The sequence below is a fragment of the Camelus bactrianus genome, chromosome 11 (assembly GCF_048773025.1).
Source record: "Camelus bactrianus isolate YW-2024 breed Bactrian camel chromosome 11, ASM4877302v1, whole genome shotgun sequence".
NCBI lineage: Eukaryota > Metazoa > Chordata > Mammalia > Artiodactyla > Camelidae > Camelus > Camelus bactrianus.
Genome location: NC_133549.1, coordinates 69,490,261 through 69,504,520, shown reverse-complemented (window position 1 = coordinate 69,504,520; position 14,260 = coordinate 69,490,261). Strand labels below are relative to the sequence as shown.

Below are 14,260 nucleotides of genomic sequence, written 5' to 3'. Positions count from 1 at the left end.
TGACCTGGGCTCCATGAGTTTAAAAAAGTCTTCTGAAATCTATGAACTTCCAAAACTTATACAAATATTTTATGAGTAAATAAATTCTTCAGAAATAGTTTAAAGCTCAGAAAAGATGAAAATCCACTACACTAAACATATCAATCTACCTGAGAAATGCTAGTTGACATTCTTTTTTTTTCCTTTCTCAGTTTTATTAGATAGAATTATTAGTTTGACTGCACATATACATATATTGCATGTAAATACATAAATACAATACACTGAACAAAATGTTTTTAGTTTACATTAATGTACGGATCATTGTTTCTAAAAAAACAGATTAGAGCTTTAGCTTTTTTAATTTACATAGTTATCAAAGGAATAAAGCCACTAGTCGACATTCTTAAGTATAATAATATTTTAAAGATTCAATTTAGTTTATTATAGTTGTCAAATTAAATACTGACCTACAAGAAGCTACATATCTATAAAATAATTTTTTTTTGTAGAATGAATCATGGAACATACAGTGCTCTTTTATTTTGTATATGTGCATCTTTCTGGAAAAGACTGAACCAAAATATTTTTGGTGGGTTATGGTACATTTTACATTTTATTTGATTGTGACAGTTTCTGTCATGCACCTTATACTTAACAATACTAATACAAAGTGGTCTTAGATTGTTTATAGAATGCAGAAAGAAACAATACTTTGAAAAATGAATACACGAAATGACTAGTCAGGACAGCAGAGTTAAACAGGGGCGGGAAGTTGGGCAAAATTTATGTTTGGGTTGAGGGTATTACAGGGGAAGAGGGGAGAGAGAAAAGTATTCAAGGGTTTATAAAAAATTAAAGAAAAACGTGCCAGAAATCTGTACAGAGGACAAGAAGAATGCAATTTGGAAAAGCAGCGCTCTATTTTCAGAATATCTTCAGCTATTTAGGATTTGCTAATGTTCCTAATTATATCAGGACAATGTCAATGAAAAAATAAATATGAGTATGTCCTAGAAGTCTGGAGAGTTCCCTACATCTTCCAGAAGCTACTTCCAAGTGACAGGGAGAAAATATGATGGACACAAGGGGTTAGAGTCAAAGGAGACCTGTTATACAGCTGAGAAACCTGTACTGGTCTGAAATTGGGTAACAGCAAATATGGATTTATATATGAGCTTGCCTTCCTGAATAAATATTGGAGAGGAAGAAAACTGTTTTCTCATTTTTTTTTATTCCATTTTACTAAATATAATTTTAAAAACTTTATCTGCTACATGTCATCCACCTAAAGCAGAAAAAAAATTAATTAACATTTTAAAGAATTGACCCCCAAATGTGGTAACAATATATCTAGAACAAACAAATGAGAACGAAAGCTTAAGAGACCCTCTTCAGAGTACCTGCAAAAGACTTATTATGACTTACTTCCAGTACATATGTCAAAGAAGAAAGACATGAATTCATTATTTGTCAAATTAGGAACAATTATATCATCTGTAGCCATAATACCTGAATATCACTGAAACCATTATGAAACATGGATACACATTTGAATCCAGGGACCATAGGAGAGTAACTGTTAATGGGTACAAAGTTTCTTTTTGTGGTGATGTGAATGTTCTAACTCTGTAAATGTACTAACAGTCACTGAACAGTCACTTTAAACGGGTGAACTTTATGGTATATAAACATTTCAAAGCTGCTATAAAGAGATTAAATCCAATTTTATTTACCTAGAATAACAGAGACAACAGAACACATGGGTTAAATCATATTAAGCTATAAAGATTCTACAATGTATATAGTAAAATATGTTGGAAAACAGATACACTTCTGCAGATGCTAGACTATTTATGTCCAGTTTACATACAATTTCAAAGATGTGACAACTAGCACATAAAAATGTATACTGTCATCATAATGTTTATAAATTTTCCCTCTCAATCATGTTTATTAAAGAGATTTAGTAAACATTTTCTCAAGCAATTGCTGATTGGTCTGAAATATATAAATAAAGTAAACTGAAGTGGAAATGTTTCAGTAGATGGTTTGTTAATTCATTTGGGGCTCTCTATAAGGGCCTACAGTCTTAACAACTAATTGCTATACATATGTTTATTTTCTTGCCTTGTAAGGCAATTAGCACATAGCATGGTTTCCAACCTCACATAAAATTCCAAGACTTCATTATAATGCCAGAAGTCCAAAAGACAAAAACTTTCACTCTTTATCTTTAGAGCCTAAAGCGCCTTAACGAATACTTTCTTACTACTTACTTTTACTTACAAAGTAAGTATTCTGTTTACCTAAAAATTACCTTACTTTAATATTCCGTAGATTTTCCCACTCCTAGTAAAGAGTTTTATTTTTGATAGCTGCTAAAAATAAGACTTTAAGAAAACTATAGGAAGACAGGAGTAAACTTACCAACTAGGAGAAAATGTTTATCTATAAAAATCACAAAGTATTCATCTAAAAAATGATATTGTTAGAATTTACCATGCCAGAAAAAAAAATTCCAGAAAATTGAAAATTAGTACAAATAAGTTTCTAAAACTCACATTCTTGTTTGAAAATTTTTCTAGCAGAAATCAAAAATTGTAATGAGGAAGAAGTAAGAACAGTAATCATTTGTGTAACTCACGGAACATCAATAACATACGGGAAATGTTTAAAAGTTCAAAATTGAACTCAAGAAGCAACACAATTAACAGTCTTTTTCTCTCTCTCATATTTATCCAAGTTAAAGAAAGACGTCTTTACCACACAGTTTTGAGCTTTACTTGAAGGGCTGTCAAATTGGCACACAAAATTCTAAACTCCTGCATGACAAAGATTCACATACACAGTAGTCCCCTTATCTGTTGGGAATATGTTCCAAGAACCCCAACATTTACCTGAAACTGCTGATCGTGTCAAACCCTGCATATTCTGTTTTTCCAGCATCACTATTCTTGCGCTTTGGGGCCAATATTAAGTAAAATAAAGTTTACTGGAACACATGCACTGTGATACTGCAAGAAATGATCTGATAACCCAAGATGGCTACAAGGTGACTACAGAGTCAAAGGAGCCCTGTTACACAGCTGAGAAACCTGCGCTGGTCTGAAATTGCGTAATAGCAAATACGGATTTATATATGAACTTGCCTTCCTGAGTAAGTGCTGGAAAGGCAGAAAAGTGTTTTCCCAGGAAGTGTATACAGCGTGGACCCGTGGACAAAGGATGGAGTAGGACAGCACAGAATTTCATCACGCTACTCAGCATGGAGCACAATCTAAAATTTATAAATTGTCTGTCTCTGGAATTTTCCACTTAACATTTTTAGGCTAAAGTTGACCACAGGTAACTGAAAGCAAAAAAAGCAAAACTATGAATAAGAGGAGGACTACTATAGTAAATGTCAGGAATTATAGAACTATACACAAACATGAAGTGATCCAGATAGGAGGAAAAAAAACGTATATTTCTTATTTTATTTTTTTGAACTTATAAATGCAATAGTTAAGGTCACCTATAGGACATTTTCAAATAAAGGCTTAAAATTTCATAGTTAATCCCTAATGAAATCAATGAAGCCGTCCAGAATAGTATAGTCAAAACCTGAAGTAAAAAATGCAGGAACAAAGCCAAAAGATGACTTTGATTTGACTAATATAATGGGAGTTCCAATACATAAGCACTCAAAAACTGTATTTACAACAATGATAAAACGAAAAGTTCAGCCATCCCAATTCCTTAACTAATAATCTCAGAAAAGTATTAAAAGATTAATAAAATCTAAGAAGTGCCTGAATTCATTCATATCTAAATGTTCTATAAAGAACTGTGACCTATTAAATCAATTACTCACAAAAGAACTCAAATTTTTAAAAAATCCATTTGTTTATGTATTTTGCCAACTTACATTCATTATAACAGCACAGCTTTCAGAAGATATTAAAAAGGTTTTTTTCTATAGTCTAATAAAGTTTAAGGCAATGAATTTAAGTAATTGTCCATAAGTGAGCAAAACTTTTCTAACTTCATCTATCCAGATTAGGGGGGGTATAAATCTCATACATATATATCAAATTAATAGTTATCTTTGATTTCCTTTATATTACTCTAATTTCTACTAGGTTATCTAAACAAGACAAATACACTCATTTTCATTAGAACCTTTCTCAAAACTTTTCACAACAGAGCTAAGAACACCAGATGACACATACTAAATTTTGAACATAATCAAAATGATCTTTTAAAACTTCTAATCATGTTTTACTGTAAGCATCTTTTTTTAGTAAATGTTACTAAAAGAAAAACAAATTATAAAAATTATACTATTTCATTATACACTCATTCTAATTTGTTATTCAATGTCCATGGAAAAGATTTTTAATATGTAAAATTTAATATATAGGACCTTGTACACTAGATTTCTTATAATTTTCCACAGCACTTCATTTTAATAACTTTAGTTATTGCTTTCAGATTACTGACAAAGATATTTAATTGTAAGTGAGTCTATAGCACAGTTCTACTAAGATAAATTCTTACTCATGGAGTCATTGAGAATTTTAGTAGAAAACCCAAACAGCACAAAGTGAGAGACGTAAAACCCAAATACTTACTGATTACTACTTGTCCTTTATCCACAAAACCTCCTATTTCTTACCAAGTGTGAACTCCATTCCTTTCCTCCAAGGTTGCACACTTATCTAAAGCATGTTTTCTCCACTCACCCAAAATCATACCACCCTTTATTTGAGGCAAAAGTTATTAGTAACACTTAAAACCTTACCTTCACAAAAAAATATATTCCCCAAAATGGTAACATTCTAGGCTGAAAAGAGATAACAGTGGTCCCATATTCTCAAGCACTTATTGACAAACTATGATTCATTATTCTTTCATTTATAGTGCTTAATCTTCGACCAGTAAAAAAGAACACACATTGGCTAACTTAGTTAATGCAAAATAAGTCACTCGGCACTAGAAGCTTTTGTAAAACCTATTTCTTAAATATCTATTTGTTCTCTAAAGGTTAAAATTTTCCCTATAATAAGCCTAAACTTGCAAGGTTATTAGTGTTTTACAATGTACTTCAAAATTAGAAACTTTTTCCTCATTAAAAATAGTGTTCAGAAATAATGCATAGATTTCTGTGTAAAAGCCCACTGTACTCACAATGAAGTCCAAAACACTATAAAGGATCCACTGAAAAGATTAGATAAAGTGAAAGCTAGAGAATTTTATAGAATCTAGAACAATAATTTAGGGAGCTTCTGAGGTTGAATCAACCTAAGACTGTTCAAAAAAAAAAACAGACTGTTCAAACTCAAAGAAATAGTCAGGAAATCTTGCAAAAAAAAAAAGTCATTTAAAAAAGGGAAAACAACACCAATCAGGGGATTTCCACTTCCAACCAACATGGATTAATGTGAAATGGATTTACACTCCTATCTTGAACAACTATAAAAGTGGACAAAACACATGAAACAATTTAGAGAAATTGGACAATAATCAAAGAAGGGACGAAATAAAGTGATCCCTATAATTATTCAAAATATTATCTCCCCCTAGAGAGAATTTCCAGGCTGTAGTGCAAGCAGAAAGAACCTAAACAGAGTCCAGTATCCTCCATTTGGGGAAGCCATGGTAATTAGCACATACAAGGGCAAAATACTGGATAGGTGAGAGCTATTGGAAGAAAGAGGGACAAAATGAGAACTCTGGAGATCAGTAGGGCTTTCCCATCTAGTCTTTAGCACATATGCATGAGGAAACAACCCAATGCCAAGGTGAGAACCAGAAAAAACACATGACAAAATTTGCAGACAAGATAGTAAAACAGGCATTATACTATAGTCCATAATTTAGAGATGACAGATGGCAACATAAGTATGTGAAGTAGGCATGTCAGGAATGAAAAAGGCCCAAATCAAACTTCTAGAGATGAAACCTATAATGTCTTGAGATCAAAAAAACAGTGAATGGGATTAATGGAAGATTAGATGTTGTAACAAAAATGATAAGTAAACTTCAAGACATAGCAATGCTAATTACACAAATGAAGGACAGATAGAAAAAAAATTGAAGAGATCATTGAGCTATACAGGACAACTTCAAGTGGCTCAATATTTATTAGAATCTACAAAAGTGAATAGGGTTAGGGAGAGAAATTTTATTTACAGAAAAATGTCCAAACTCAGCAAACCTCAATCTTAAGAAACATCAAGAAACCTATACCAAGGTACATCATAATAAAATTGCTTCAAAACAGTGATAAAGAGAAATCTTAAAAGCAGCTAAAAAGAAAAAAAGATAAGAAGGAACAATGACAACAGATTTCCTTTCAAGACACAATGGTAAGGCAGAAGAACCAGGGATTGTATTTATCCTCCAGTCTGAAACAACAACAAAAACAAACAAACAAAACCAGAAACAATGCATGAAACAATGGTTTTTAAGAAGTGGATGTCAATGATGAGAAATAGAGATTTTTCAGAGGTGGGAAACAATCTAGGTGAGCCGTAAGATGAATCAGCCTACTGCCTTGAGAGAGTTCTCACCATAAAGGACAAGAGGCAGGAACTGGAGCAGAGCCTGAGTTGAGGTGATAGAGCTGGGAGTCTACGAAGATCAGAGTAGCTATCAGTTCAGAGGCCAGAATACCAGAGAAAAGAATGCTTTACAGAGAACACTGGAAATCTGCAGTGGGTTAGTTACCCTTGAACATTCACCAGATCAGAGCCTAGAAAAGAATGATCTAAAAGTATTAGAAGGAAAAGGATAAGAGGGAATAATACTTAAGGCGCACACACAATTGCCCCTGTTTAAGAACCACTACCATTGAACGAGCACTATTCTGGACTCACCTAACAAAAAATAACAGTAAGACCCCAAAGGATTAAACCTACCCCAAGTAACGTTACTGCATCCCAAAATAAACCTCAAGAAGATTAATAGTAATACAAAAGTATTCTACATCTAAAAAGGTGAAATTCACAATGCTTGATAGTCAATAATTACTAGGCTTACAATGAGGCAGGAAAACACAACCCTTAATCAGGAGGATAATTAACTACTCAAAATCACCCGGGATTGACACAGTGTTAAAAATAACAAAGAAAGACATTTAAACAGTTCTTTCAACTGTATTTTATATGTCCAAAAGTTAAAATGAGATAAAGAAGAGGTCAAAGAACCAAATCAATCTTATTTAGATATGAAAACAACAAATGAGATGAAAAAAGAAAAAACCCACTGGATGGGATTAACGACAATTCAGCTATTACAGAAGAAAATATCAGTGACTAGACGGTAAAGCAAAAGAAACTATCCAAAATGAAAGAGAGAGAAAAAAGAATCCACAAAAATGAAAAACAGGTGGCATCACTGAGCTTTGAGACAACTTCACGTGACCTAATATATGAGTAATTTGAAACTCAAAAGGAGATGGAGGTTGAGGTAGAAAACATAATTAAAGAAATAATAACTGAAAATATTCCAAACATATTAAAAACCATAAACCCATAGCTCTAAGAAGTGAAACCCGAAGCACAAGAAACATGCAAAAGAACACACTAGGGTACAATACAACCAAACTGATCAAAACCAGTAATAAACAGGAAATCTTAACAGCAGCCAGGGTTGGCGGTGTGTGGCATGCCAGAGGATCAAGAGTAAGGATGTCAGACAGTAGAGCATTTTTTAAATACTAAAACACAGTCAACTTAGAATTACATACGTGGCAAAAATCTCTTTTAAAACAAAGGTGAAATAAACATGTTTTTAAAAATACAAAAGTTGAAAGAATTTATCACCAACAGACCCAAACACATAAAAGCCAAAAAATGCTCTTCAGACAGAAGGAAAATGACACCAGATGGAAATCTCATTCTAAGCAAAAGAAATGAAGAGCACTGGAAATGGTAATTAAATGAGTAGATACATGTTTCTTTACTATTTAAATCTCTTTAAAAGGTATTTGAGGTTTAAATAAAAATAATGTTACAGTGCTTATAACATATAAAAGTAAAATGTGTCTCTTGTATGGTGTGTGAATTATATATTAACAAAGGTGTTTTAAAAATAAACACAAAACTTTCAAAATGTGTTACATGACAGCATAAAGACTATGAGAGGTGAAACTGAAGTATGGTATTGTAAGATTCTTATACTACTTGTGATGTCATAATGTGTTATTTGAAGGCAGGTCACGATGTTTTAAAGATGTATTCTATAAACCCTGACACAACTGCTAAAATAACATCAAACAGTTAGAGAGATTAAATCAACAATGGAGGAAAGAAATACTGGATTAACCCCTTAAAAAAGGGAGGAAAGAGAAAACAGTGAACAGATAGGACAAATACCAAGATGATAAACTCAAACCTAACCATATCAGTAATTATTTTATTGGGAATGGCATAAACATTCTAATCAAAAGATAAACAGTATCAGGGTGGATAAAAAATAAGACCCAATAGTATGTTGTCTACAAGAGATGCACTTTAAAAATAAAGACACAAATAGGTTATAAATAAAAGGGTGAAAAAGGATATACCATAATGTCAACAGTCAAAAGAGAGTTAGATTGGTTATATTAATATCAGAATAGATTTGGGGACAAAGTATATTATCAGAGATAAATATTTCAAAATGATAATTGGGTCAAATAATCAACCCTACACATTTATGCACCTAATAGCAGAGTTTGAAAATACATGAAGAAAAATTAGACAGATTTGCAAGGAGGAGTATACAAATCCATAATAGTAGTGGGAGGGAGATTTCTGAGAAATGCTCATATTTAGGAAATAAACAATACACTTCTAAACAACCCATGAGTCAAATAAGAAAGCAGAAGAGAAGGTAGAAAGTATTGCTAAATGAATGAAAATGAAAACATGACATCAAAATTTGTGGGAGACAGTCAAATGAATGCTTAGAAAGAATTTTACAGCATTAAACATTTATAGTAGAAGAGAAAAGTCTCAGATCAATGAATTATTCTTCCACTTTAGGAAATAAAGCAAAGGTGGGGGGTGGGGAGGTAGATGAAGGAAGAGGAGGAGGGCAAGAGGAGCCAATGAAATCCAAAGTAAACAGGAAAAAAGGAAATAGTAAAGAACAGAAATAAAAATCAACCTGATCTTATATTTCCCATAAAAAGCACAAGGAAACAATAAAGCAATGTCCACAAAGCACTTTGTTTCACAAAACATTACACCAAACAAGTTGCTATTTACATATAAAAGCAATAGGAAATAAATAAAAGCTCAAGAAAAGAGGGGTTTTGAGTCTTTTATCAGGGAGAAAATGTTTAATGGCAAAAAGCAGCCACTTGAAGGAAAATCAAAATAAACAATAAAGGAATGGGGGAAATGGAGTAAAGTAATTGATGGTAAGCATTTAGCTCATTTAAACACAGAATTAAGCCTGTAAGAATTACAGTTAATAGAACAAAATGCAAATGTTTAAACACTGTAAATATAAAAATAAAAGTAACTACAAAAAATCAAGAAGCAGGAAGAAACTCAGTGCTAATTTTCTCATTTTCATAGCATATTAATATTGCTTTAAAAAGAAATACATGGTTTAGAAAATTAATGACTCCAATTTCCTAATCTTTTTCACAAACTCTTCCTAAATATCATAGTCTTAGAGGGCTACTGTAGGAAATATTTCTCATAAGAGAAGAAACAGTCATATGCTAATCTGATGCTAAGAAGGTAAAGAGCAAGTGAGAATCATGTTTTCAAAATGTAATTAGCTAGTAACATAGCCAGAAATCCCCAAATACCTTCTAACAAAGAGTTTGCGTTAAACATGGAAAAACTGACTTTATGTGCCATAAGTGGGACACCTGCCATGAAGGTAAAAAAGATGTCAACACTTCATTTAAACCAAAAGAGAATACTGGTATACATATACTCCATTTCTGTTTTTTAATCAGGAAAGTTTTTTTCTGTGAACTGCAAGTTCAGTGCACTATGCGACAGAGAAAATGGTGAAGGTTCTGAATTTTCTTAATACGCAAGACCACTATTAATTTATAGAATAGGGAGAAGAAGAAGAGTTGAGTATGTAGATCTAGTTTATTTTATGTAATGCAGGTATCTTACTTAGGGAAATGTGCTATTTACACTGAGTTGCTTCTTTAGATCAAGAACCTGTTGTAATTAAACAGCTCTCACAGTATCAGCTTTTTGAACCTCCAAAGTTTATAATGATGATGTGGGATGACTGCTAACCCTATAGAACCTGAGTATAGAGAAGCCCACCTGATCTGTCGAAGTCAGTACAGATATATACATATATCTACTCAATCTAAACTTGTAGTTTTCTTACTAAGAAAAGACTAGATTGAATGCTCTGAGGTCAAAGGGTATAAAAGATTTAAAAGACCTGCCAAATGTCTGTGGAAGTATCATTGCATTTCAGAAGAGATTTCACAGGTTTTAATGAACAAGAATTATGCCCTTAGTTGTTAGCAAAATAAGTATTTATTGAATATTTACTAGAATATACAGCATCCCAGCTATCCACTATGAGTCTACTATTTTTAGAACTATTTTAAAATAGCCAAACTCTAAACAAACTATAAATTGACTGGCAATGTGAAAGAGCACTATTTTATTAAATTACTAAAATAGAAACTAAGAGCTAATAGCTAACATCAGAGATACCAAGTGGAATCCATTATGATATATGCCTCTGCCTAAATATACTACACAAGTCTCAAAAGCAATTCATTTTGTTTATTAGTTTGACCAAGACTGATCACTCTACACTTTATACAAAACTGCACTTGAATAAATAGTTAATACTACTATAAAAATTCCACTTAGCCACAGTTGGCTAGATGTGTTACAGTTACATAATGGTTAAAGCTATGAGTTGGTTGCAAGTTGGGTCTATACTGCTATAAAAATTCCATTCATGCAAACTTGGCTAGATGTGTTACATGTACATAATTGTTCAGTGAGTTTTTTCCAAGTTAGCTCATAATTTGGGGTCCAAATACGATATACTGACATGCAGGGAACTGTAATTGTCAGGATAAAAATATTTTTCTATCATAATATATTGTCATATTTCAGTCAGTAAACATAATTAACACTCAACTTTAAACCATGTGCTCTTTGAAAGTCGAATTTTCAAATGTAAGATGATTTGAGATAGTACATAAACTCTCCTAAAAAGTCACACTACAAAAACATGCTACCAAGACATTATGATAAAATGAGACCATTTTGTGAAATAAAATAGAGCAGAAGATAATCAAGAGAGAAAATTTAAACATTTTGAAATGTTTTTCTCACATACTGTCAGAAGAGGTGACTTTCCTCTATATAATCTTCTCAATGTAAGCATTTCCTTGACAGTTATAAAGAGGTAGGATTTGCTATACACAGGAATCAATAACAACCTTGTAAAGCCTACAGCAGTGCACATAAACATGCTGTAGGAGACATTAACACTAGACTGAAAGAAATAATTATATTTTCAATAAACATGCTCCTACTGGATAATCAATTTTTTACACATCTTACCAGCTGTTTCACAGCTCAGGTAGTAAATGGCAGCAGCTGTTATATCAAAACCATACATTATATGCATATGAAGTGCTTTTAATTTTTCATAGGTATCTACTTATTTGTGATCAGCCACATTTAACTCATATTAAATAAAAACAAAGTATTCATGGGGTGATTAATTCTGGAGAAATTCTTAGTATAGTCTTATTTTAGAAATGAATTCTTAACCAGTTATTTTTATGTCAGAAGATTTAATAATTCAAATTACATGCTGCCCTTATTCTGAGATTTAAAAGATTTGTCACAATCAATGTTTCTGAAATATTAAATTAGAAGGTATCATAGTAATTACTATGGAATAAATAGTAATTAATATTTTTTAGGCAAATAAGCTCAAAGTGTTTGCAGTGAATATTTATACTACTAATATTTCCCCACACAATGCATGCATCATTCACAAGTAGCCTAAAAATATAAAATGTAAATTTCCAGAATTACTTCACAAGATCTTAAGATTTGATTTAATACAGAATTTGTTACTTGGGTTAAAAAACATCTATGTATAATGTATCCAAAAAGAGGTATATTTGAAGGTAAAAAATGCAAATTATGTTACCATAGAATGACTATATTTCTGTTCTGTAATTGTAATCATGAACCTAGCATATGCTTTGAGATGGGTAAATAATTTACAGGATTAGTAAAAGACAATTATTTTTAAACATACATCAGCTAACAACTATAATTTAGAGTGTAAATGTGTACCAGAAACTTGAATTAGGTAAATACTTACTGCTATGTAATAAACTCTTGCTTTTTCTACCAACATCCAGTTTTTCTCCATATCAAGATGTTTTTCTTTTTTGTAACAATTGGCAGCAGCAAGATTAGCTACAAGGGATCTAAAACAACAAAAAGAAAAAGTAAGTAGGTTTTATGTATATACTATAGTCAAACCTGTCATGTAACTATACAGTTAACATTTTCACAAGTTTTGCTTTACATTTTAATTCTTAATTCTTCACACTGCTGTATACTGATTTTAATAAATGTAAATAAAATTAATTTGTTTTGAAAACTTTTTGAAACTTCTCTGTTGCCTTTGAGATAAACAGAGACATTCATCTTTGCTCTAAATACCATCTGGCATTGTGAGAAACTGGTATTTAAGCTTTCTTGTCATACTAAAATGATAAGATTATCTACTTTGTACACTTTAATAGTTCAAAATGCAGTTAAGAAATAAAGCTACTACATCGTTATACACATATGCACACACAAAATATATATGTACACAACTAAAAACTTCAGTTTTTAAGTACCAACAAATTATACACTGATTATTTAATACAATATTTTAAAAGCCAAGTATGGGATTAATTTTGCAAAACACACATATAAATGTAGACCATATTTACTATGAGGAATTAATTTGCAAACCATTGCATTTTAAGAACTAGAATAAATTAAAATTACTTTTTATAGTTGAAAACTCCCTGTGTTGGTCCAGCTTTGCAGCTGAAAAATCTAAGCAGAATATTGTACATAAAATCTTGCTACAAGTGCCACATGGAACTTTTTATTATTGCCCATCAATTAAATGTAATAAAATAATTATTTACATTACAGACAAATAAATAAAAATACTTTTCCTCCTCACTGACACAGAAATTAGGGAAAAAAAACTGTCCATTTTTCACTTTTTGTAATCCAATGCTAATAGTTGGGGTTAAGTAAAAAAATCAATTCTCTTCCAAAACATATTTCTACCCAACCATATGCCAAGTGACTAACTGAAGGATACATTCTGTTTATGTTCAATTAAAAATTAATGAAACTAAGAGTAATATGCATCAATATATGCATATGCAAAATAACTTAAGTTACAAATTTAAGAATAATTAATTCTAATTTATTTTTAAAATTTTACTAACCATGACTTCAGCAAAATTCTGACAAAATGATTACTAAATAAAAGCAAACACTTCTGGCACAAGTTACTAAACTTTACTTTGATAATAAAACTACTCTTTGACAGGAAACTAAATAGTTCCTCCAAAAGAAAAATACTGGTGTTCCTACTATCCAAGTGTATCTGGTTCAGAGTTTGGAAGAGTTCCTAACCCTATTTAAAACAATTTATCCAAATATATTAGATCCCACAATTTAGACAATGAGTTAAATAGTGAGGGTTTCCCCCAAGTTCTCACTTCCAGTATCACCTAAATAATACTGATTCCCACAACCATAACAGGAGTATATAAATTAAGCTGTTGACATCCAGGATCCTAATATTATTATAACTTTTAAAAACAGCAATTTAGCATACAAAAACAATTAAGCAATTTTATTGTAGCCTGAGTGGTATCAGAGGGAAAAGTCGACCCATTTCTCACTAATGGGAAAACTCTGTATCTGTCTACTAAAGTTGCTTTTTAGAAAAACTGAAAAGGGGAAAGGTTCTAAATAAGTATATCTCAACGTTTGAACAACGGGTGCTTTTCTTTATTAAAACCTTAAAATCATAAAGTACTCCAACACTCAAAAAAGTTTTTAAAATGGCTTTGGAATCCTAATTATTTTTGAAAGTTATATTTTAGTTATATAATGACGCCTGTCCAGAATAGTGTCAGGTCTTTAACATACATTTGCAAGGTCAAAGAGTGAGCAAAAGTGAAAGAGGTAAAGAGGGGGAATGAAGCAAAGGGAGAAGAGATAAAGGAGAAAATAAAGAAAAGAAGACAAAGAGG

At 31.6% G+C, this 14,260-nt stretch overlaps 1 protein-coding gene across 2 annotated transcripts in view; it reads right to left on the bottom strand.

The window, feature by feature from the left end:
• ADK (adenosine kinase) overlaps positions 1–14,260 on the bottom strand; it is a 414,549-nt gene that overhangs the window by 200,166 nt on the left and 200,123 nt on the right. For both annotated transcript variants that reach the window (XM_010963146.3, XM_045522789.2), the window contains exon 6: positions 12,304–12,412. In XM_010963146.3, the coding sequence (XP_010961448.1) occupies positions 12,304–12,412 (109 nt within the window). The remainder of the gene's footprint in view (positions 1–12,303; positions 12,413–14,260) is intronic.